The 23,854-nt window shown below is 38.0% G+C and overlaps 1 protein-coding gene across 4 annotated transcripts in view; it reads left to right on the top strand.

Annotated features, from left to right (window-relative positions):
• The first annotated feature begins 15,139 nt into the window (after window positions 1–15,139).
• Window positions 15,140–23,854, top strand: part of PACRGL (parkin coregulated like) — a 33,665-nt gene continuing 24,950 nt past the window's right edge. For 3 of the 4 annotated variants that reach the window (XM_081253832.1, XM_081253833.1, XM_081253834.1), the window contains exons 1-5: window positions 15,140–15,307; window positions 19,035–19,100; window positions 19,217–19,371; window positions 21,732–21,799; window positions 23,475–23,565. In XM_081253832.1, the coding sequence (XP_081109958.1) occupies window positions 19,049–19,100; window positions 19,217–19,371; window positions 21,732–21,799; window positions 23,475–23,565 (366 nt within the window). In that variant the 5' untranslated portion in view covers window positions 15,140–15,307; window positions 19,035–19,048. The remainder of the gene's footprint in view (window positions 15,308–19,034; window positions 19,101–19,216; window positions 19,372–21,731; window positions 21,800–23,474; window positions 23,566–23,854) is intronic. The other variant, XM_081253835.1, reaches the window with a different exon arrangement.

Here is a 23,854-nt window from a genome sequence, read left to right as displayed (position 1 = left end):
ACAGTACTTCTAGGAGACTCCTTTGACCCCTTAGATATAATTATTTAATCTTCCCTTTGGCTTTTCTTTTAAACTTCCTTACTATGGTTATTGATGCATTTGGTTTTTACAGTAAAACTTGGCTTCTTCCTTTTCTTTCCCCTCATTTTTGTATGGACAGCCTCATGTCCTGTAACAATATCTTTTACACAAAAGGCTTTCAATCATTATATAATAGTTAATGAATATGTGGTAGTTAGGAATTTAGCCTTTGAAATTTTAAAGTAAGTAGATATTTACATCTATATTAGGAAGACTGGCAGAATTTTCACCTAGGAGAGAAGAACCTTCTATTCTCAGCGTGCCCTGAGATTTAGGAAGGCAAACCATTTAACTTTATTTTTTAATAGTATTTTTTTTCACTAATACAAATCACCAGTATATTGTCAGAAGTAATTCTGTTTATTTTGGATTGAAAAGCTGAGGCTGCATTACCTAGTGTATAGTATTCAATTCAGAGCAGACGTCTTATATGATTAAGATTTTATAGTGTGTGTTCTCACTTAATGTAAAGGAAAGGAAAAGGAAAAACAAAAGGATTCCTAAAGCTAGTAAATTGTGTTTAATGGAATCAGTTAAAATTATTGGTTTGTCAGATGGCAGGTTCTGAGAAAAACATTACCTCCGTAACTTTTATTTTTTTCTCATATCTGTTGAAATCTCTTTGAAATGAGCATAGGTTGAGAGGAGGAGGTTAAGGTCAAGTTTATATAACTGAATCAACTGACTTGATGATTATTTTGGCTGTCTTCATGATTGATTTCTCTATGTCATTCAGAATTAATCAGAAGAAAACTCAGGTAATCAGGTCAGCTGAGCCTGAGTCTTGTTTGATGACCATATGTGACATGGCTAAGGAGTTATTTTCTTCGCATGCCATGTCCACTGATCATCAACCAAAAGGGGAATCACTGGGTTTTCTCCATGGAATTGTGATTAAGGAGGGAGAGGAGGACTGAGTTTTAGTTGCAGTCAAGCATAAAGGAAACAGCAAATATGTTCTTTGCAAATGGTTGGTATCACAGAGCTTGTTTTCAGGATATTGTGGTTCCATAATTTGAAACTAGAATTTATGACTGCATTATTTTCAGTGACATAAACATTCCTATGGATTTATGCGTATCCCCTCATTAGAAGAAGTGTCCATGAATCACATAAAAAGAAAGTATTCTTACTAATATCACTTAGAATGAATTCTGTATTACAGGCACTTACAGAGATGTAAGCCCTTGGCAGACAAGCACTAGGATTGTCAGATTAGCAAACTAAAGTATAGGACACCCAGTTAAACTTGCATTTCATATAAACCACAAAATTTTTAGTACAAGTAAGTCTCACATATTGCGTGGGACATACTTATGTTGGAAAAAAGTGTTGTTTATCTGATATTTAACTGGACATCTCTATTTTATCTGGCAGGCTTCACAGGTACTCTCTGGTATATACTATCTTTAATGGCTTTAAACAACTGCAATTGTAGCAGCACGTATGTGAACCCAACTAAATGTCCTTTTAATGACCATATTTAATTATCTGATTAGTGGAGTTATAATTTAAAGTTGTTAAATGAGGAGGAAGTCTCAAATGTGTTTACTAAAAAGTTAGTTAGTCTAGTTTGGAAAGAGGATGACACTAAGTAATGACTCTGGGAATTGTGCTGGAAAAATTTATGATAGTCACATAGTACTTTGTATTCCATTTGATGTATTAGATGGGATTACTGCCATACATGGAGAAGAGAAATATACCTCTTGGATATTTTGGTAGCTAAGATGATAGAGTGAACTTGCTCAGGGAACTGTGGGAGTCGAGGAAGAAGCTTAGGGTTGGAGTTCATCAGAATAGCAATTACCCAAGTGGGTCAATTTTATTTTAAGAAAATAGATTTTGATAATTGAAGTCCAGGAGGAAACCACCTGGTTTATCCGAAATGACCTTCAAAATGCAAATACCCAAGTGATTTATGTCACTTTTAAGCTCTGTGTCTCCAGTTAATGGCTACTCTCTGGATTATTTGGGAAAAAACAGCTGGTTCTTATAATTATTATCATTATGGGATTTGAATTAATGTAAATAAGACACTCTATTCTTTTAAACATTTCTTATGCACTTTCATAAACAACCTGCTGCCCCCCTCCCCAGCTACCACATCACTACCCCCTTTTAATCGTAGGTTCAGTCTCTATAACTCTAAAAAGAGTCCAGCCAAAGAGCCAATCACCTGGATATTCTGTCTACAGAATTCCAGATGTCATTAAAAACAAACAAACAAACAATCTGGGTCTTTGACCATGATCAAGCCAGTTGTATCTTTTTTCATTGAGAACACTTGGCCTTGTATAGACGAAGAAGTAAATTCACAATACCAAAAAGTTCCTAAAAAGATTATCTGAAGAATCCCTTGCTTTTAAACAGGTTAATGCTAAACCAGGGTTTCTAAATAGCAGTATTCATAAGATTTTGACCCAGATAATTCTTTGTTGGGAGGAGGGCTGTCTTGTTCAATGTGTAGCAGCATCCCTGGCCTCTACCCATTAGATGCCAAAAGGCCCTCATCTCCCAGTCATGACAACCTAAAAACTCTCCAGACACTGCCAAATGTCCCTTGGGAGGTCAGTTGAGAAACACTGACCTAAATTATCCAATATTGATAGTTTTATTCTGTACCAACTAGCATGGGGGGGTGGCAGTAAAAGCTGAATTTAGTCTAGGAAAGGTAACAGAGTGACAGGGATGGGAATGGGATAAGGTAGTGGAGAGTAGGAGGATGAGACTGGTAATAGCCATCGTTGTTTCATTCATTCACGCATGCATTCGTGGATTCAGCATTCTTCATCCATTTATTTGTTCATTCAACAAATGTGTATTGAGGGCTTACTAAGTAGAAGAGCTGGGGATTCGGTAGGAAAGCAAATACAAATTCTCTGCTCTGAAGGAACTTATATTCAAATGGAATGTAGGGGACAATGAATAAGAAGATCACTAATGTAGCAGGTGTTAACAAATGATCAGAAGAGGACGTTAGTCTGGTTCTGGTTAGGAAAACAGAAAACACACCAGCAATTTTAACAGCGAAAATGTCATACAGAGAATGGGTTGACAGAGTATAGGAGAACAACAAAGGCTATAAAAATGAAGAGAGGACACTGAGGTCACATAGAGATAGAACTTTAGGAAGCTGTTGCTACCTACAAGGCTGAGGGAACAAAGGGAACAGGATGGAGTGACTAGAACCTGGAAACTTAGAAAAGATGCCAGTGGAGGTGGGATCCAGGCCACTGAGGAGGTGGCCCGCTGGCTGCTGTTTGTGCCTAAGGGGCTGGGATTAAGCCTGGGGGGAGATGTGGGTGACTGGCTCACTGGGGACAGTGTCTCTGAGGGATGTGGTGAGGCTGCTTCTGAAAATATGGAAGCAGTCTGTTCACTGAAATCAGCTGCTGAGCTGGCCTGACACTGACATGAACAGCAAACCAACCAAAAGGGGCGTGTCTCCTCTTTACCTCTGCTGCTCTCTAGCGCCCTCTATTGGCAGACTTTAACAGGGAGCCAGGGGGCGTAGGGAGAATGTAGTCCGCAGAGGCCCAGCTCCAGCATTACACAGGAGGGTGTGGAAGGGAAGTTTGAAGTTGGGTCAGAGCCACGGAACCCGCGTAGGAAGGCTATTATTTTACATAGGAGGTCCTTGGAGCCTACTCCACCCCGCTTCAGAGAATGCCTTGTACATGGATGTGCTTCAGAAGAATCATTCACTGTGCTAATGTAAACTTCTCCAAGTCAGAGGCAGCCTGTTACCTATCTCACACAAAATGTTTATGAAGTGAATGAATGAATGAATAGAATGATGCCTTTAACGTAATGCTATTGTTATTTTTCTGAATTACTTCATTTAATCTCAGACTCAAGTTTTAAATCGTTATGTTTAAAATTGAACACAAATGTCCTGGAAATTAAGTAACTATAGCTGAAATACTACTTGTCCATACCAGATAAGATTGTAGCATTAGCAACTTTTTCAGCCTGTGTTCTTCTGATTACCAGCCTTGTGTGTGTGTGTGTGTGTGTACTTGTGCCCAATTCAATCTAATTCAGAAAATATTAACTAGGCACCCACTAAGTGCAAATCTCTGTGTCAGATGCTACATGGGACCTGAAACAATTAAACCAGTCCCTAAAGGACTCAGAGTATTGATTTCTATATGTGCCATCTGGCACTTATCACTATTTTTAAAAGGTCTTTTCTTTGATTTATTGAGGTCCCTTGAATTCTCTTCTTTTCTGTTTTTAAAGATATTAACAATGCACGTCTGCCCCCACCGCACTTCAGCTTGCAGCTCTGTCTCTTTTATGAACAGAATAAAATAGATTTCCTCCCAGAAGTAACCCTTTGGTAGTAATTGTCTAAAGAGAGAAATTAACTCTTACATACTCCCAGGGCACCATTACTAAATGTTCTGTAAAACTCCTTCCTAATTTCTACCTGGAGAGAGACTTGGCATCTAGAGAAGAGCACCCAATGTGTATATACTTACATCCTTCATCGTGACCTCAAAGAGGGCCATGAGTTCATCACTCTGAAGAGAAAGAAACCTCAGAAATGCTTATTCATAAATAAAAATAGGATGGGGCTGTGCCCTGGAGGATTATAGTCCCCTAACATATTTTGAAAGTTTGGTTCCCCAGATAACCTGAGTATTTGTTACCAAACTGGTTGACCAGACCTGCGCCAGGGTCCTAGCCCGGCCCAAGACACCCTGACTCGGCCAGGGATGTTCTTTTTCCAACTTACACAGCCAATAAGGAAACCAATACTGAGACTAGAACAGCATGAGCTTTATTCAATGGCCAAAGAATGGAGGAGCTGGAACCTAGTTTGCAAATCAACTTCTCAACCCAATATGACAGGAGACAGCAAATATATAGGAGGGTAGAAGTAAAAGGGAGGGATTTGGAAAGAATGGGAAGAATATTCATGAGTTATCTGAGTACTGGGGCATGGTTGGGACCTGGAATAGTTGCAACTCTCCTTTTCAGTCCCAGTATGGGCTGTACCGGTTGTCATGGCAATTGTCAACTGTCCTGGTGCTGGTGGGTGTGTCATTTAGCATATGCTAATGTAATACAATGAGTGTATAATGAGGCTCAAGATCTACTGGAAGTGGAATCTCCTGCCATCTTGGGCCCAGCTGGTTCTAACATGTTCTTGTTTTTTTCTCGTTGCAGCTTCCTCCTGAAACTTCGCTAAGAGTAGTTGGTTTCTATTTGAGGGAGGCACATGGGTTTGATTCTGGAGCAACAACCTTGGTAATAGATTGACTCCAGCACTGAAGGAAACAGGAAGAAGGCTGAAGGGGCTGGGGGCTGCCCTGATTAGAGCCATTATGCTAACTTTCATTGTTAAAGGTCATCTTCCTTAGCCTGTCTCCAAAAATACTGATAAATACTTCAGATGCTGTTAAATTTAACCTTGTTTATTGCCTCTTTCCCTTTGGAGAAGCACTCTATTGAACGTTAATACTTTCTTCCCCTGTTGCTTCAACATGTTTTTAAGGCCCCAAAATACCTTGCTCGACATTTGTGATTTTTAATATTCCCTAGTCTAGGCTTTCAGGGAGGAAGGCCTACAATGTTCTTTGGATTGCTTCATTATTGATATTCTCCAAATCTTCACCATTTATCTTATCAAAGATCTTGGAGCATTTTAAATTCAGAATTTTGCCTCTGAAAATGTTTTAAAAACTAATAGGTAGTATTATTCATGTCTCACTTGATTTCTAAACTTAGCTCTAGTTTGTAATCAGACCATCACTGAAAGAACATTATAAACCACACTGAATGATTTATACAGGCTAGACAAGTCTAGTGGTAAATAGAATCCAAAGGGACAAGCAGTGATACAATTCAAATACTGGGCCTCCAAGAAAATTTCTTACAGGGACCTTTATTCTTTACTTTCAGGTTAAATTCTCCAGAGAAAGAACCTTTTCTAACATTTGCAAGCCCTACTAATGTTCTTGGGTGCAGGAATGATGAAAAGGCGAATGGTCTATTATGTGTGGTCAAAAACAGTTTTTCAAAGCTGCTCAGCAGATGTATTATGTTACAGTCATTTCCCGCCACTTATTATTTGGTCAAGATAAGCACTCCCAGTCAATGCTGATTGAATTTAGCCAGACCATATTTTTTGTCCACGTTTCAGTGCTGATCCTATTTCCTGCTTTTAACCATACAGATATAAGACAATAAAGAAAATAATTTTGCCAGCAATTGAATTACAATATGTGTTTGGTTCTCCATTAATTAACCTCTATCTTGTTCAACATTTTCAGTAAATAGCCTTTATATTTTTCCTCTCTTCAGTTTGCCAGCTGACAATAGAAAACATTAACTGGGGTTGAAGGCTATGAAGGCAAAAAAATGAGAGAGAGAAAGAGAGAGATGGATAGTCAGCACCATCTAGTGTCTAAAATCAGAGTTTTTGGAAATTCCTTTCCCTGCAGCATACTAGAGAAATGAATAAATGCTGGTGGTATTTTATTTTATTTTTCAAATTTAAATTTTTTTAAATTTTATTTATTTTTTTATGCAGCAGGTTCTTATTAGTTATCCATTTTATATGTATTAGTGTATATATGTCATTCCCAATCTCCAATTCATCCCACCCCCCCATCTAGTATTTTAAAATATTTTGATTCTTTAAAAAACTTGAATACAAGTTCTAATGTATAATAAACACATTAAATTTAAATTTATTTTAACTCCACTATTCATAGCTCAACCATAGCAAGTCAGGTAAGATTATCTATGTGGAGTAAACAGTAAAGCCAAGAATTATCAATTATCTGGTTATCTTCTCAGCAAAGACAGCTATTCAAGAAAGTTTCATCCTAAATGTATTTGACGTTAATTAGAAAATATATAGACATCACTGATGAAGCTAACTTGGTTATTTGTCTTCACTCTGTTCTTTGAACTTACTCAATTTATTCCAGCACTGATCTCTTTCTTTAAACCAATGTGGGATCTAGGGATCAAATTCGACCAGTGCCTCTCAACACACAGCAAGTATTTTTGAGATAGTGGAGTTGAGAGCTAGAGATTTGGATCACAGAGTAACTATTTTATAGATCTTTGGTAATGCTTTTCAAGGCTGCTCTGTTGGGCAACTAGGAATTACTCCACAGCATGGAGAAATCTACTGTATTATTCTCCAAAGAGACAGAACCCACAGGATGTGTTAATCTATAGAAATATTTATTTTAAGAACTTGGCTGATGCAATTTTGGAGACTAGCAAGATTAAAATCTGCTGGGTGGACCAGCAGGCTGGAGACCAGGAGAGATCCATGTTGCAGTTCAAGTCCAAAGACTGTTGACCACAGAATTTCCTCTTGCTCAGGGGAGATCATTCTTCTATTCTACTGGGGCGTTCAACTGATTGGACGAGGCCTACCCACATTATAGAGAGCAATCTGCTTTACTCAAAGTCCACTAATATAAATGTTAATCTCATCCAAAATCATATTTACAGAAACACCTAGAATACTGGTTGACCATACACATAGATATTGTGGCCCAGCCAAGTTGAGAGACAAGATGAACCATCGCATCAGGTGAAGTGTGCAGAGGGAAAAATAAAGAATAAGGGAGAATTTGGAAAAGTTTTAAAGCCTGCTTATTATTCATGTCAATCAAAGGATTGCTTCAGGTCAGAGGTTCTAAACAGCATCTTTATTTGGCACCAACACTTCAAGCACATTAGATCTGTGAGGTCATGTGGCCCAAGTAGCAGAATGGCCTACAAGGCAGCCTGAACCAGTTGCTGAGCCTTCTCTTGTTCTGGGCCCCACTCAAAACTCGCAGCTTTTCAGTTCACTCAGTAAATGGTTTAGAGTAACACTTGCAAATGACAAACAAGTTGCCTTCAAAATGCAAAGAGGCCCAGTGGGCATTGTGCCTATTTTGGGTTGTAAGAGGGGTTAGATACAACTTACCCTTCACCTTAGAAGGAATATCTCAACATGTCCCATGCTACTGAATTCCTAGAAATTTCACAGACGTGGAGGCCCGTGAATTTTATTTAGGTTAATTTCCCACACTCTGACAAGCAAATGCCTTCCCAATAAGCTTAAAGTAGTCACTATTTTTTGTTCATTAGGTCCAATCAGTATAATAATATCAACGTAATAGATCAGTGTGATACCGTGTGGAAGGGAAAGGTGATCAAGGTTCTTGTAGACTAAATTATGACAGAGGGCTGGAGAGTTGATATATCCCTGGTACAAGACAGTGAAGGTGTATTGCTGACTTGGCCAGCTAAAAGCGAACTGCTTCTGGTGGGCCTATGGACAGATGTGGAGAAAAGAGCATTTGCCAGATCAAAAGCTGCAAACCCGGGGATGCGTTTATGTCCTCAAGCAATGAGACTATTTCTGGTCTAGCAACTACAATAGGACAATAGGAATCATCACCTGGTTAAGTATATGATAACCCACTTTCTCCAAGATCCATCTGTTTTCTGCATAGGCCACATAGGTGAATTGAATGAGGATGTGGTGAGAACCATCACCGCTACATAATTTAAGTCCTCGATGGTGGCATTAATCTATCATTCCTCCAGGAATGTGGTACTGATTGTGCTTTACTATTTTCCTAGGTAGAGACTGTTCTAGCGGCTTCTACTTGGCTTTTTCTACTATAATAGCCCTCTCTCCACAGGTCAGAGAATGAGTGTGAAAATTCTGGCAGTGTCTGAGTATGTCTATTCTAATCATGCATTCTGGTATTGGAGAAATAACCAATAATGATTTGGGAGATTCATTGGGGCCACAATGAACAGATATGAGCTAAAACTGCATTGATCACCTGACCTCTATAAGCCCCTACTCTGACCTGGTGTAACACAGTGACATTTGGCTCTCCTGGAATCAATTCAGTTCAGAGCCAGCATCCAGTAGTCTTTGAGAAGTATGATTATTTCTTTTTCCCTAGTGACTTTTACAGTCACCCTGGTAAAAGGCCATAGGTCTCTTTGGGAGAAGACTTGGAGAGAGACTAACAGTTTAGATTTTTGCAAGAGGATTCATCCACCCTTTCATTCAAGGGGTTCTGCATCTGTAAACTTCCTCAAGCTTGGGAATTTGTTGAGGGGCTGTTACTCTCTCGGTACTGGTGATTCAAGTTAAGTTTCTGTTCACTTGACCTATAAACACTTCCACTTATACAGAGCTGTAAGAATTGAACTGCCCATCTATGTTCTGCTAGCGACACTATCATCAATAGCCAGTGCCATAGGTCTCTGTGAGTCACACTATTCTCATTACTGCTTTGACTCTAATGTCCACATGGCAACCACACCCACCTTATCTTTGGTGATTAAATGTGGTCACATAGTCTCTGCCACCCTGAGGTCCATTTTATCCCCATTATATTTAGGGACCCAACTTTAGTGGCAGCAGTTTCCACTCTAATTTCTGACCTACAAAGAGTGACCACAGAACTCTTCAAGGATGCTGGACTCTCCTCACAAATTTATTTCTCTAAGTTATGGTGAAAACTCTCTTCCACTTGGCCTAGTGGCTTCCACCACCCTCCTAAGGCTGGGTGAGCAGGTCTCCCATGGTAAATTCACTCTAATGTTCCAATATCCCTAAGCCTTTGGATACTTTCTGCTGCAGTATAACAAGGCCATTCTGGCATTTCAACTGCATCTACTGTAGGCCACATTTTGACTCATGTTTCAACCAACCAACCAAATAGAGCCTTTTCTGGCCTCTCAAACTACAATGAGATTCAAGAAACAGCCCTACAGTTAGGTGAACAGTGTTTTTATTTTCTTTCTCAATGAAACTATTAGTTAGTTAATCCAACAATTATTTATTGGGTAGTTAAATGTGCACTTTGATCATACAGTCTGCTTTTAGGAAGAAACAGCAAAATTTATTCTGTGCCTTCTGTGTGTTTTGTCTGGATAATAACATTTTTATATCACATAATGTTTTCACTCAAGAGCCTGTTGTCTTTTGTGCATTTTTTTTTCATGATCTGTAATCTATTTCAGTTAAAGGCTTACTTTTGAAAAGTTTAGACTTCTTAATTATTATTTGCTGCTGTGTTGATTTTAAATGTTATCACTCTGATCCAAGCCTACAATCACTTTTTATATTTACATTCTTATAAATTTTATTTACATCTTGCCTCTTTTGACAATTCTTTTAAAAATCTCCTTTGCTGAATTCAGGTCCCACAGACAAAATATAACTGTTAGTATGTCTTCTATACCTAAACTATCTGGGAGTTTTCCTGCCAGCTCTGGGCAACACCAAGTGTTTGCTTTCTCATGTTAGTAAGGAAGATACAAGAAAAAAGTTAGCATCTCCAGATTTTTAATTAGGTCAACACCAGAGTACAAAAAAATTTAACAAAACAAAAAGAGAGTTTCAACTCCTTCTGGGTTAATTATACACATATAATTCCAAAATGTTGTCAATATAAACATATTTCAGCAATTGTGTTACTCTCAGTCTGCATAGAAGCCAACTTAAGTTCATATGTGCAAAGACTGGCATACTTGTCAACAAATTGATTTGTTTTTTTCCAAAAGAAATATTTTGTTTCCAGGTTTAATATAACTCTTCAGCAGAAGACAATCATACACACATTATAGGATGAATTAGAGGGCTCTGAGGATTCTTCTATGTTCTTGTATTAGCTTGGTAGGACTGCCATAACAAACTTGCTAGCTCAAAGCAATAGGAATTTATTGTCTCACGGCTCTGGAGGCTGTAAGTGTGAAATCAAGGTGTCAGCAGGGTGGGTCTTTCTGAGGCCTTGAGGGAGAATCTGTTCCATGCCTCTCTCCTAGCTTCTAGTGGTTTGCTAGAAATCTTTGGTGTTTCTGGGCGTCTGCTGAATCACCCAGTCTCTGCCTTCATCTTCACATGGTGTTCTCCTTGTGTGTATATCTGTGTCCAAATTTCCTCTTTTTATAAGGACACCAGACATATTGGATTAGGGGCCCACCTTACTCCAGTCTGACCTCCTCTTAAATAATTACATCTTCAACAACCCTATTTCCACATATGATCACATTCTGAGGTACTGGGGGTTAGTATTTCAACATATAAATTTTGACGGGATAAAATTCAACCCATAACAGCCTGAATGTTCATAATATGTTCTTATCCTCAGTGTAATATTTGACTAAATCACTATAAAATTATTATGCATTGTACCTCAGTGAAGATTTCCATTCTCCTTCACTCCAGTGTTGTGGGTTTTATAATACTTTAAGAGGAAACACTTTTAATCATCAAGAGGCAGTTTCTGCTTCTCCCTCACCCGTGCCTAAATCAGTGCTTTTTAAGCTGTAAAGTACATTTCCTCATCTGGGGAATCTTGGTGAAATGCAAAGTCTGATTTAGTAGACCTGGGGTGGGGCCTGAGATTCTTTATTTCTAACAAGTGTCTAGATGATGATGATGATGATGATGATGATGATCTGAGAGCCACACCATGAGTAGCAAGAACATAAAGATACCTCCACAAGCCACGGATCAGAAATTAAGTCAAAAGTCCAAAACAAACAAACATAACAATTGCCTCAGCAAAAGACAGTACCAGATAGTCTTAACCATTGATGTTATAGAGAATGAAGTGGTATGAACGGGTTTTCCATTATAACCTGACATCATCACCATGGACACCTCTCAGAGGGTAGAGAAAGCTAAAGTCAAGGCTTTCCATTTCTTTTAGCCCTGTTGCAAATGATTTTATGAAAGAAGAATCATTAACCCAAGATCAGCAGAACAAGAATTAATTACCTAGGACTTAATGAACTGATTTAATTGTGGTTAATTTTCTACTTTCTAATAGACATATGAGAAACCCATTCCTTTCCTGTCTATCTCTAGCCTTCAATTTAATAGGCTATATTTGAACTAAGTGGGATGAAAAACTCTTTACATGGTATATTATTCTGACTTGTACCTCGGAACAAAAAATATCCTATAAGGGCTTCCCTGGTGGCGCAGTGGTTGAGAGTCCGCCTGCCGATGCAGGGGACACGGGTTCGTGCCCCGGTCCGGGAAGATCCCACATGCCGCGGAGCGGCTGGGCCCATGAGCCATGGCTGCTGAGCCTGCCCGTCCGGAGCCTGTGCTCCTTAACGGGAGAGGCCACAACAGTGAGAGGCCTGCATACCGCAAAAAAAAAAAAAAAAAAAAAAAAAAAATATCCTATAAAAGATCCCAAAATGGGTTATAAATGAATATAATAAAAAATGTTCCTGCAAAAATAATATCTTCAGCTATAGTATTTCATGCTTATTGCCTCAGGAAGGGGGATGTCATCATAAAAAGAAACTGACAAAAGTCAAATTTTTGGCTTTGAACTTTCCAAAACCAATTTCAATGATCAGTCATTATTTGGCAGATTTGGAAGAATAAGTCATAATTCAGAGTCAAGGTCCAGATATGAGTGCAAAGAGACAGTGTCTTTTGATTCATATTTTGCTTGTGAATTTTTCTTAACTACATGTATTTAGTCACCAAGCATTTTAAAGAAAATATCAGAGGTATTATTGGCTTGTCTTAATTACTTTAAAGAAACTCTGTTCCTTTTTGTACAAATTACAGACCAACTGATCATCCCCAATCATTACTTGCCCTCCCCACCCTCCGTACGGTCCCAAATGCAACCCACAGGGCATGGGGGCTTTGCTGATGCCAGGCCACACAGATCAGCTTTCCAGAGTATACAGCAGGGTGGAGAAGGGTATAGAGTAAATCTGTAGGGACACAGGGGAGATATATATGGCACATTCTGTCTTTTTATATTATTTGCCATATTGCTGAACACACAGGTCAGCCTTCCTCCCCTTCTCCCTCTCTCTCTCCAAAAAAAGAACCTTGAAAAATTAAACCTTGGAACCAGAACAGAATTAGGAGACAGAAGTTCACTACCAGCTGTCTGTTTCTCACACACTGCACGCTATCCCTGGAGCACCTCATCTACTCCTATAGCCTCACTTACTGTGTATATGAGACAGGCTGGGACCTGGCACCTGGGACCCTTTGCTGCAGTGCTTGCACCTGGACAAACGTCTCCTCCAGCAACAAAATACAAAGAAACTGTAAGGGACTAAAAATAACTGCACGTGTGCACAGTTGGGGCAAATTATGGCCAACAAGATACAAAAAGACCAAAAACCCACACATCACCAACCAGGGGCGATGGGCAGGCCACCTAAACCACCCCTGCTCCTAACGGACCCACCCCTTACCCTCACCCTGTGTAAGGAACAAGTTCATTCCCCTCAGGGAGTGAGCAAGGGAAACGGTTACTTGTTCTCGCTCCCTCCTGCTGCAGCTGGAACCCCAACAAAGACTTGCGTGAATTTCTTGTCTGGCCTCTTATCAATTTCTATTGATTAAGGAGGCCAAGAACCCTGGTCGGTAACATATGTGTTGATGACTTTAAAATCCACAGCTCACCCAGCTCTTGCCCCTCCACTCTAGATGGGCATATCTGCCTTCTGGGCAACTACACCTGGATGTCTCACAGCCTTCTCAAACTATTATGTCCAAGAAAGTATCCACCATTTACTGCATAATATCCAGACTAAGTCACAAAGCCAGTGGACCTGTTTTTTCTGTTGTTGTTGTTGTTGTTTGTTTTTTAATTTTTCTAAAATGAAGTAGAAAGTCTTACAAGAACCCTGTTATGATGAGGAAATTAAGGCTAAGAGGGGTTAAATGACTTGCAGAAGACCTCACAGCTGAGAAGCAAAGGAGCTGGGTTTCCAACCTACACAGGCTAACTTCAGAACACGTGCTCTTTACTCCTCTGCAGTATTGAACACGGATTATTCTTACTCTCCAGGCAGAGGGGCTAAAAGGTTATGAGCTAGGTGCTGCCAAGTCTGCCACTGTAGAGGCTAGGAGTGAAGAAGGGGAGAAGGTGATACAATAAGTCTTGGAGAAGCTGGAGAAGAGAGATTATAAGGTCATAATAGCTAAGAAATAGGATTTTTTTCTTTTTTTTCTTAAAAAATTACTTAAACATGCATTGGGCTAGATATTGGGGATAGAAAAGTAATGGAGACAGTTTCAGTCTAGTGGAGAAGATAGGTAAATACAATATAATGAAATTTAGAAGTTAAGATAGACTTGTATGCAAGGTTCACAGAACATTAATTAGATACACGTAGAATTCATTTGTTCATTGCATTCATTTAAAGAGTATTTCCTGAGTCCCCACTCTGTTGTGCTAGAAGCTGGAGGAACAAAATGGAAAAAGGTACAGTCCTTGTCCTGAAGAAACTCACAGCCTAGTGAAATGCTTCTGAGGCAGCAATTCAGGTACAAAGAATGGCGCTACAAGGGCAGGGAAAGATTACACTGCCTGCAGTGTTCAGACAATGCCAACTGTCTAGTTAGCTATTACCTGAGCGAAAAGGTAAGACCATGGCTTGACAACAGAAGAGGACACTAGCAAGGAACACAGTGGACAGGTATGAAAGGGCTTGGGTTTTTTACTACAACAACCCAAACTGCTTTTGGTTGCAATCGCCAGGGTACACGCATTTTCCTGCAGTATCCGTTTTATTAAAATAATCTGGAGTACAAAAACACACTTTAAAGAAATATATGGATGTATTATGTAGTTGACTGCAACAGACAGGAAGGAAATTCCACAGATGGGCAGGCAGATGGCTCTTCCGCAGAAGAGTTTGGGGAGGGAGTTCACAGTGGTCCTCAGCTCTCAGAGGGTTTAGGGCAAGATACTTGGAGAACATCGAGTTAAGAGTGCGAGAGAAACGTACGAGTTAAATACACGGACTGCGGAGAGGGTGCGGCGCAGGTACAAGGAACCTGTGCTCTCCTCTGCTCCTTGGCTCTATCGTTCCTAAAATACCCTCCACCAGGAGCCCCTTTGTCCTCGGAGACAGAGCTCCTAGATCACGAGCTTCCCTTTCAACACCCGTCGCCTCGTTGCCAGGGCAACCCTTTCCCGCCTGGCGAGCCTCTGCGACCTCCCTGCTATTGGCTTAGCGGACGCAGCGTGCGTCTGATGTCACTGCACGGCGCCGCGAGATCCGGGAATGGTGCGAAACCTCATTTCCCGGGCCCACGGCGGCCTGTGGTGGGACCTGTAGCTGTTGGCTCAGCGGGCGCTGGGCAAAAGCCCCACGTGGGGTGGCGGCTGGTGTGCAGATCGTGGCGGGAGAGAGGCGCGGTAGGAACGGGTCTTTGGAGCCTTGAGCCGCGCAGGTGCGGGAATCCGTGGTGCCGCCCGCATTCTCTCGGAGCAGGAGACTTCCTCTCTGGCCTGTTGCTATGGCCGCCGGACCACGTTGCTAAGGAGCCTGGAGATGCTGAGCGCCAAGAGCTCGCTCTTCCTGGTCGGGCTTTGACCGAGAGTTGCCTTGTCGGCCTTATTTGGAACTGGCCGCCTTTCCCCCACTCTCTCCGACCTTCTTAAAAAAACAACAAAAAAACAATTTTCTTTCCATTTTTTTCTCTCCATGTCCTCCTCATTTTCTAACTTTGACAACATCCCGGCTCTGAACTGGTCTTAGGTATTTGGAAATGTGTGGTGTTGGAGGCAGAGAGGCTAGGAAAATGGAAAGAAGATATTAAGACCCTTAATACTGGCTCTTTGGATTTACAGTACTTTATGGTGAAAAGGATTGGGTTAGGTGAATATTGGGCTGTGTCGCTGTTCTTTGGAATTTGAAGGAGTTTTAGAGATGGAGCTCATCTTCTTTTGTGGGGCTCCTATTACACTTTTGGAACTTCCAAACACCAGATTAGAGAGTAGGAAAAAAAAAAAAAAAAAGTGGCCTCTGCCTCTGAGAATTTGCCAGATAGTTTAGTTCAGTGGTCTCAAAGCCAAGTGCGGGAAGAAAATGCATGTGGGAAAAGAAATAGGATATATGAGCTGTCCAAAACAATGAAAAAAGAGTACGCTTCCCTGGCATTGACCCAGATGCCTATAATCCCTTGTAGATGACCTGCAGCATCTAAGGAAACCTAAGGTAAAAATGAGGGGTCCACAGTGGGGGCCCTCCTTGGTTTGTTTGCTCTCTGATACTGTGACATAGTTTAGGTGTTGGGGTTAAGTGGGTTTATGGATTTTAGTGTCTATTTAGGATTTATATATTGTTTTGTAAAAGACTGAGGGGTGTCTGTTGCAATATTTAGAACACAAAATAGTTCTTACTTTTTCACTTCCTCCCACCATTAACCCTTTACATCACCCTCCACATGTTATTTAACCAAAAAGCACTCAAAAGAATTTAGTGTAAAATGAATTAAGCTTTTTTCCCTTTACAAACAACTTATGCTCTGGGTTTGCTGTCAGTGGTATGCTGCGAGGTGGATATTATTTTTAAAAATTGAGTACACTTCATTTGTCTGTAAAGTAAAAGGTGATACTTTTAACGGTAACTGAAAAACTAATTGTTTTGGAAAGAAACTAACAGGGTGTTTTGGAAGTGGACAGAGAAATGTTTGCATCATTGTGTGTGTGTATGTTTTGATATTGTTGCTGAAAATTACATAATTGTATTACACATAAAAACTGTCCTGTATACTTAAAACCTTTGGAAGCTCAATTTTCTAACATGTTTTTCAAGTGAAGAGTTTCAGTGGCTTTTTGAACTTATTCAAAATATAATGTAGCTCTTTCGTGTTAGTGCCTTACAGAAACAGCTATTTGACATAAAAGGAGATAGAAATTGAGTCATTCTAACAACAACTTTTGCAGAATTGGAAGGTAATGTTGAAAAATGTGCATCATGAGTTGACGCAGTGAACAATGCTATTTTTCTGTTTGTAAGTAGGTATCTTTGTGATGCATCTTTTTCAGATATGACAGCTATTACAATTTACAACCAGAAAAAAAAAAACTGAACTTAAATCAGGTCTTCAAATTGATAGCACAAGTATTAAACCAAATTTTTCAAAAAGGAGAAAACATAATTTAATTACACTGACCCCCACTATTATTAGTAATACTAATACTAAAAACATTTTGTACCATTACAAAGAAAATGACAATAGCTGAACTCATATAGTACTTACTATGTGCCAACCACTTTTCTAAAGTCTTCCTCTACTTTTAGAGTAGCTAGTTACTGTAATTATCCCCAGTTATAGAGTTGAGGAAACTCAAGTTTCCTTGACACAGATTTTTTTTTTATTAAACAGAAACTTAGATCGTATTGTTCCCCATCAGGAGTTCTCAAAACAGAGACCAGGTGCAACAGTAAATACTTGTTGAATAATCACTGAAGTGCAGTATTAGGTTGATGTAATTAAAGCCTGCCTTAGCTTATCTTAGAATATTATCTGACAAATTTAATGAGCTAATTACCATATTTCTAGAAAATGCCTTGGGGATGAATGTGAAGTGTAATATTGGGAAGTAACTCATCTGCTGGTAGTAGGCTGAGAAAATTAGATCAGTGTATTAAATCAAGAATGTTGAAATTTAAAATTATTCTGTGTACAGAAATAATCTTACATTTAGTTTATCTTTACAAGGTACTTTGGTCACATGGTATTTGAAATATTTGGGGGCTGAATGTTATTACATGGAGCTTTGTCCTTGTGAAGATTTCTAATTTGTCAAGTAAATTAAAATAATCTCATGTTAGTACTCATTTAAGAAGGCATCAGCATTTATCCTGAAGAAGAGAAAACTAAGGAGTTATGACCCATGTCTTCAAATATTTGAAAAGCTGTCATTTGGAAGTGGAAGAAGACTTCACCTGTGTTGCCTTAAGAGAAGATCTTACAGATCTTTTAGAAAAATAATTATATTAAAGACTTAAAGTGGGAAGTGCTCTAATGGAAGAATAATTGGAGTGTCATATAAATGGGGGAATGGAGTAATCAAATAGAAATCAGAAGGAAGCAGTGCATAAATCAGAGTGCTATGGATGTGGACATTTGAGAAACAGAAGATCAGGAAAGGCTGCATGGCACTTGGGATTGGAGCTAGACCTAGAAATACCAGCAGGCAGTTGAGTGTATGAGCCTGAGTGTTGTGGTGGAAGATTCCTTGAAATAATTTGATTAGGCAGGAAATCAAGGGCTCTGCATTAGAGCCCTCCCATTAGCAGAAAAGAGGGAATTGTGAAAGAGGGAGAAGTGAACCACCATTCACTGGATAAGCAACTTTATATATTATCTTATTTAACCTTCAATAGCAGCCTTGATAGGTTTGTATTATTTCCCCCGTTTTCATAGGTCAAGAAGTCAAGGCTCAGAGAGATTAAATAATCTGCTTAAATTCTTAAACATATAATTGGTAGAGATGAGATGCAGACCCAGATCTGAGCCCAAAGCTCCTACCTTGTCACACCACACTGATCACATCTGTAGGGTTGAGTGTAGGAAATGGAAGAAAAGGAGACAATGATCCTACGTTTTTCAGCCTGAGGGCCCAGATAGCTGGTTGTACCTTGAATTAACAAGAGGTTCATAACTTCAGTGTGATAACTTCAGTTTTGGTTACGTTCAGTTTAGGGAACTTTTGGTACATTTAGTAGGAGAGTTCATTTTGTCACTGGAAAAGTAGGACTTGTTATGCATATGTTAACATTTGGAACTTTGGAAATAATGGAGGCCAGAGAAGGTGAAGACAATATGGGACAGGCCAACCACTTTTTCCAGAAATCTGGTCTGCATTTTCTGAATATAGCCAGAGGATTACAATTCAGTTTCTAAACGTATATTTTGACTGTTTGAATGGAAAAATGCATATTTTTATACATCTTACTTTCTTACAGATGGTTTTTAGTTTACTGTTATTGATACTGAAGTTGATATAATTTCATATTTTCTTATTGGTCTTTCAGGTATTTTGTTCCATACCATACCTTTTTTGTGGCTCTTTTACTGTATTTCCTACTCTGTTCTGTTTGGTCTTTATATTGTTAATGAATCCTTCTCCCCAAAAAAGTTGAAATCAAGTTTCATTTAACTGCAGGAGTAAAAGAAGCAATGCAGAAATCCGAGTGCCATAGAGGTGTACAGTTAAGAAACAGAGAGACAGGTACAGAATGTTGCTTTTAAATGAAGAGGTAAATTTTGTTGATGACACATTCTGTTATACTGACGGATGCAGGATGAGGTTTCACCTCTTCCTTGTTGATATTCTGTTTCTTCCAGATAACTGTGATCAAAGGACATCATCAAGTGCACAAATAAAACATAGGACTACAGTTCAACAAAGGAAATCCTCCTCGTCAACCAGTTCTCCAGAATCTGCAAGAAAACTTCATCCTCGACCAAGTGATAAACTTAACCCTAAAACAATTAACCCTGTAGGTACCAAAGAGATTCCTGACTCAGTAGATTTCCAAAGTAGTAGACATTTTATTGAGCCATTCTGAATGCAATCCCAAGTTCTTTTGTTTGTTAGTTTTAAGCTAGTGGTGAAGGAAAGCATATGGTAATCATGATGAAGAATGGAGATAATGATATGAGTGTGGAAGTGAGATGGTGTAAAGTAGAAACCAGCTTTGGTATATCCTATCACATTCATGGATGAGTATTGTAGAGTATAATATAATTTGCATATCAGCTTTCTTTTTTTTTTTACTTTACTATGGTTATTTTACTTCCTAATATCAATGAGTAAACTTGTATTCAATTGCCATAGGATGAATTACATGCTTCTGTAGTTGCATAAAGTCTCTGACCATTTGTCTGTCATCTATAAATGAGCTCCACTAGAATTCTTAACTACAGCCCTAGTTTTCTTTTGCCTTCTCACAGCAATTTAATCACATTTAGCAAACATAAGATTCATGTACATAAAAGTGCGTAATTGTAGGTTTCTAGATCAGTTTATCCAAAAAGTGAACACATTTGTGCTCCAACACCAGATGGTGTCTGGCCCAGCCTTACATAGGGTAAGATGATAATGGTTTCAGCCTTTAAAGGGGATGATGAGAGTGGCTGAGACATGGACTTTGATGGCAGGTAAAATATGGCAGATACTTAAGTAAGGATACAATGAACTATCCAAGGACAGAAGGAGATTTTCTGACTTTATAAAAGGAAAATGGAAAATAGTTTAAGCTTCTATGTTCCTTCACTTCTTTCTGTAATTTGCAGTGTCAAGGAAATCAAACACGTGAAAAATGCCCTGATCTCTCTGTGCTCTTCCTTTTCTCATATTTCGTTGGGGGAGTTTATGGCGACACTTCAATTTTCTTCCTTTCTTTAAAGAAAAACTTTAGTAATATTTAGTGGCCCTAGTCTAAATTTTATTAAAAATTAAGGAAAGCTTTAGGAAATAATTTAACGATGTGACTTGAGAATAGGGTATATTAGAAAAGACCATGTCTAAGATATGTAAAAACTCCTGATCCAAAGCAAATCAGTTAGAAGTCGGGATAGTGGTTACCTTTGGGAGGAAAGGTGGGAAGGGGTTGGAAAGAGGCACTGGTAACATTCATGTTTTCCACCTGAGTGTTGGTACACAGGTATATTCACTTTTTGAGAATTCACTGATCTATACAGTTTTTAAGACTTACATTTTTCTTAGCAGGAAGTATAATTAGATAAATGAAACGTTAGTATTGCTGTGAATTGTCACACAGAACATAGATTGAGCTTTGTAAATTAATCTTTTATTATAATATTATATTTTAATGAAATGTCATTTATGTATTTTTACTTAAAACATATGTGTTTTTCCAGAGGAAAAAGGGTTCGTTCTAAACTTAGACTTTTACGTACATTTTAAAATTACTGAATGTGACTTTAAAAAGTTTTTTTAGCTAGTTGTATCTTTAAAATAGATTAGTAAGTTTATATTTTGTAATTTAGACAGCTGTGTTTCATTTGATTATGTTCAAAGTACCATGTGGTAAAATATTTACTTTCTGTGCCTAAATTCTTAAGCCTCTGATCACTTATATTGAAATTATGTATGCTGCGATTGTTTAACTGTTGTGATTGATCATCTTTTAAATTGTCTTTGAGAGTGCATATAGAATTAATTTAGTCATAAAATAATTATGTAGAAAAACTGGAAGTTGTGAAGTTATATATCTAAGCAGACACATCCGGGCATGTGTTTGTGAGAGTCTTGCTCTGTCTTCAACTCTGTCACTCCTGTTCATCCTAAGCCTTTGATTTCTATTGAAGCACAAAACCAGATTGGAGAAATTACAGGTTCTCTGACCATCCAAGACTGTCCATATTTGAGTGGAGCAGAAGTAGATGTGTGGGAGGTTGAAAACACATTATACTTTCCCCGTACACCTTTTCTCCATTTAGTCCTCACTTTGAAAGGTCACAGTGTGTGGAAGGGGTGGAAAGATGTTATTATCTTTATTGTATTTGTTTATAGTATTTATATTTAAAAATATTTATCTATAGTATATTTATTTTATATATGGTTTCAGCTACCTTCAAGCCTTCTGAAACAAGTTAAGGGTAAAAGGAAATATACAAAATGCGTTTGTCATTGTGGTTTCAGTATTGAGAGGATTGATCATTTTTCTTCGCCATTTTTCTGAGTAGAATGATGTTGTACTTGATATGAGCGTGGTGGCTTGAAAGTCAGTGTATCTGATCTGCCTCTGACCACAACAGGGTTGAAGTTGATTAAGTATCACAAAGTGGAGGTGATAGTTAATATTTATTGTATTCTTGTCATTTTTTATTTCAGTTTGGTGAACAGTCACGAGCCCCTTCTGCATTTGCAGCTATTTACTCTAAGGGAGGTGTTCCTTGCAGGTAAAATCAGTACAAGTTATAATTGATCATATTATTCAAAATAATTGAGTAAACAATACAGTTTTCAGTTTAAAGTTTTGAAAGTTTTATTTACTAGGGAGGTTGAAATAATGGTGACTTATTCATACTTTGGCTATTGGAGTGGTATAGATCCTGGGACATTGTTGAAGGAAATCATTTTAATTCCAAAATAGAATTACTGATAGATCTACAGTAAACCACCAAATAATTTAAGAAATTGAATGAACCAGTTTCTAAAACAATTTAAGCATTCATAGGCTTGGGCAAATTTCAAATAAATAATCCTTTTTTGTTCATGAACTGGAAGTTCACAATTTAGTGAAATTGTTTCATTATTTTTTTTAATTATGCTTCAAAAATCAAAGATTTACAATTTTATTTATTGAAATTACATTTCTTAATGAGTAATATAGCTGTTTTTGTTTACTTTTGATGCAGTTCTTGTAGCCTTCTTGGATAGAGATCAAAACTATTTTAAAGCAAACAATGCAGGTTACTAATAGAGTGATATCATTTTAAGATTTCACTACTGAGAAACATTAATTTCTTCTAAGTATAACCAGTTTTATCCTGTTATAGATGATAGAAAATTTTGTTTTCATTGTGGAAAGAATAATCAGAACATTGTTTTTGTTGTTCTAAAGTTAAAGAAATGTAGTTCTTAGTGGTATTTTCAGATTTGGAGGGCTAGGAGTGAAAAATAAGCTCAGGAAGCATTCTTTAATTTATTGTTGTTATTATTTTGTATTTGCATTCTGAATTGAAACTCTATTTTAAGGGTCTTATACACCCTCCCCACTCCGAGAATTTATTATTACTAAAAATGTAAAAACAGTGTTGCTGAGGCTTCTTGCTCTTATGAAAAGAAGGTGTCAAGTTGAGAACATTACAAAAGGAATGTGAAGTAACAGTTGAATGTGTTGAATAAGTTCATGATCATGGGTGTGATGATGGTTCCATGGGTGTATTCATACATCAAAACTTTACATACATCAAATTCTATACTGTATAATTCTATACTGTATAACAATGTCCATTTTATTGCGGGTTGGTTATGTCTCAATAAAGGCTGTTAAAAAGAAAAAAAGCAGCAGCAACAGTGACTTTAATTCAAGGGGCTACCTCTTTGTTACCCTGCATGGGCCATTGCACCTTCCTGGCCTCAGTTTTCTTCTCTTTAACAGGGATAAAACCTGGCTTGCCTTTAGATTATTCATATTAGGGTTAAATGATTTCCATCTGAAAAATAATGTTTCTAATTATCACATTTTGTTTGCATGTTTTGTGGTAGGTTTGCTATAGTTTTGTCTGTATTATTTGGCTATAATTATAACTGAAACATATCAAATGTAACATTTGCATTAAGACACAAATAGCAACATGCTGGAATTCCAAAATTGTAGGCTAAACAAATGTGGAGTTGTTTAGTTTTGCCACCAAACAATTTTGCTAAAAGAGTAGAAATTTGTAGGATTATAAATATATAATTATTGCTTTATAAGATGCCTTTGTAACATCATTTAAGGTCATAGTATTCCTACATGTTACAGAATAATTCTAATATGATTATGTTCTAGAAAGAATATGTATATGTTAGATAATCACTGCTTAATATATGTTGTCCTTGTTACATGCACTGCCTTTTATATTTTAGATTGGTCCATGGTTCAGTAAAACACAGGTTACAGTGGGAGTGTCCTCCTGAAAAGCTTCCATTTGATCCTCTTCTTATTACTTTAGCTGAGGTAAATACTCTATCTTTCCTAAATGTTTATGGAAAACAAATTTTTTAAATTGTGTTAAATGTTATTTTGTAACTCATCAGTAAATACTTTTGAAATAAAAGCCAAACAACTGTATTAAAGCACCACATTCCCTTAGGAACTAATTATGATTGATATATGTTTATTAAACTGTTTAAACAGCTTTATAAACATGAAATTAAACATGAAACATGAAATCTGCACAGGTATTTGTAGATAAGTGGATAAAATATTTATATTTAATTTAAAAAAAAGTTCTTGGAATCAAATT

The sequence above is a fragment of the Mesoplodon bidens genome, assembly GCF_964165515.1.
Source record: "Mesoplodon bidens genome assembly, chromosome: 1".
In the NCBI taxonomy this organism is placed as follows: Eukaryota; Metazoa; Chordata; class Mammalia; order Artiodactyla; family Ziphiidae; genus Mesoplodon; species Mesoplodon bidens.
This window is presented reverse-complemented; position numbering and strand designations above follow the sequence as displayed.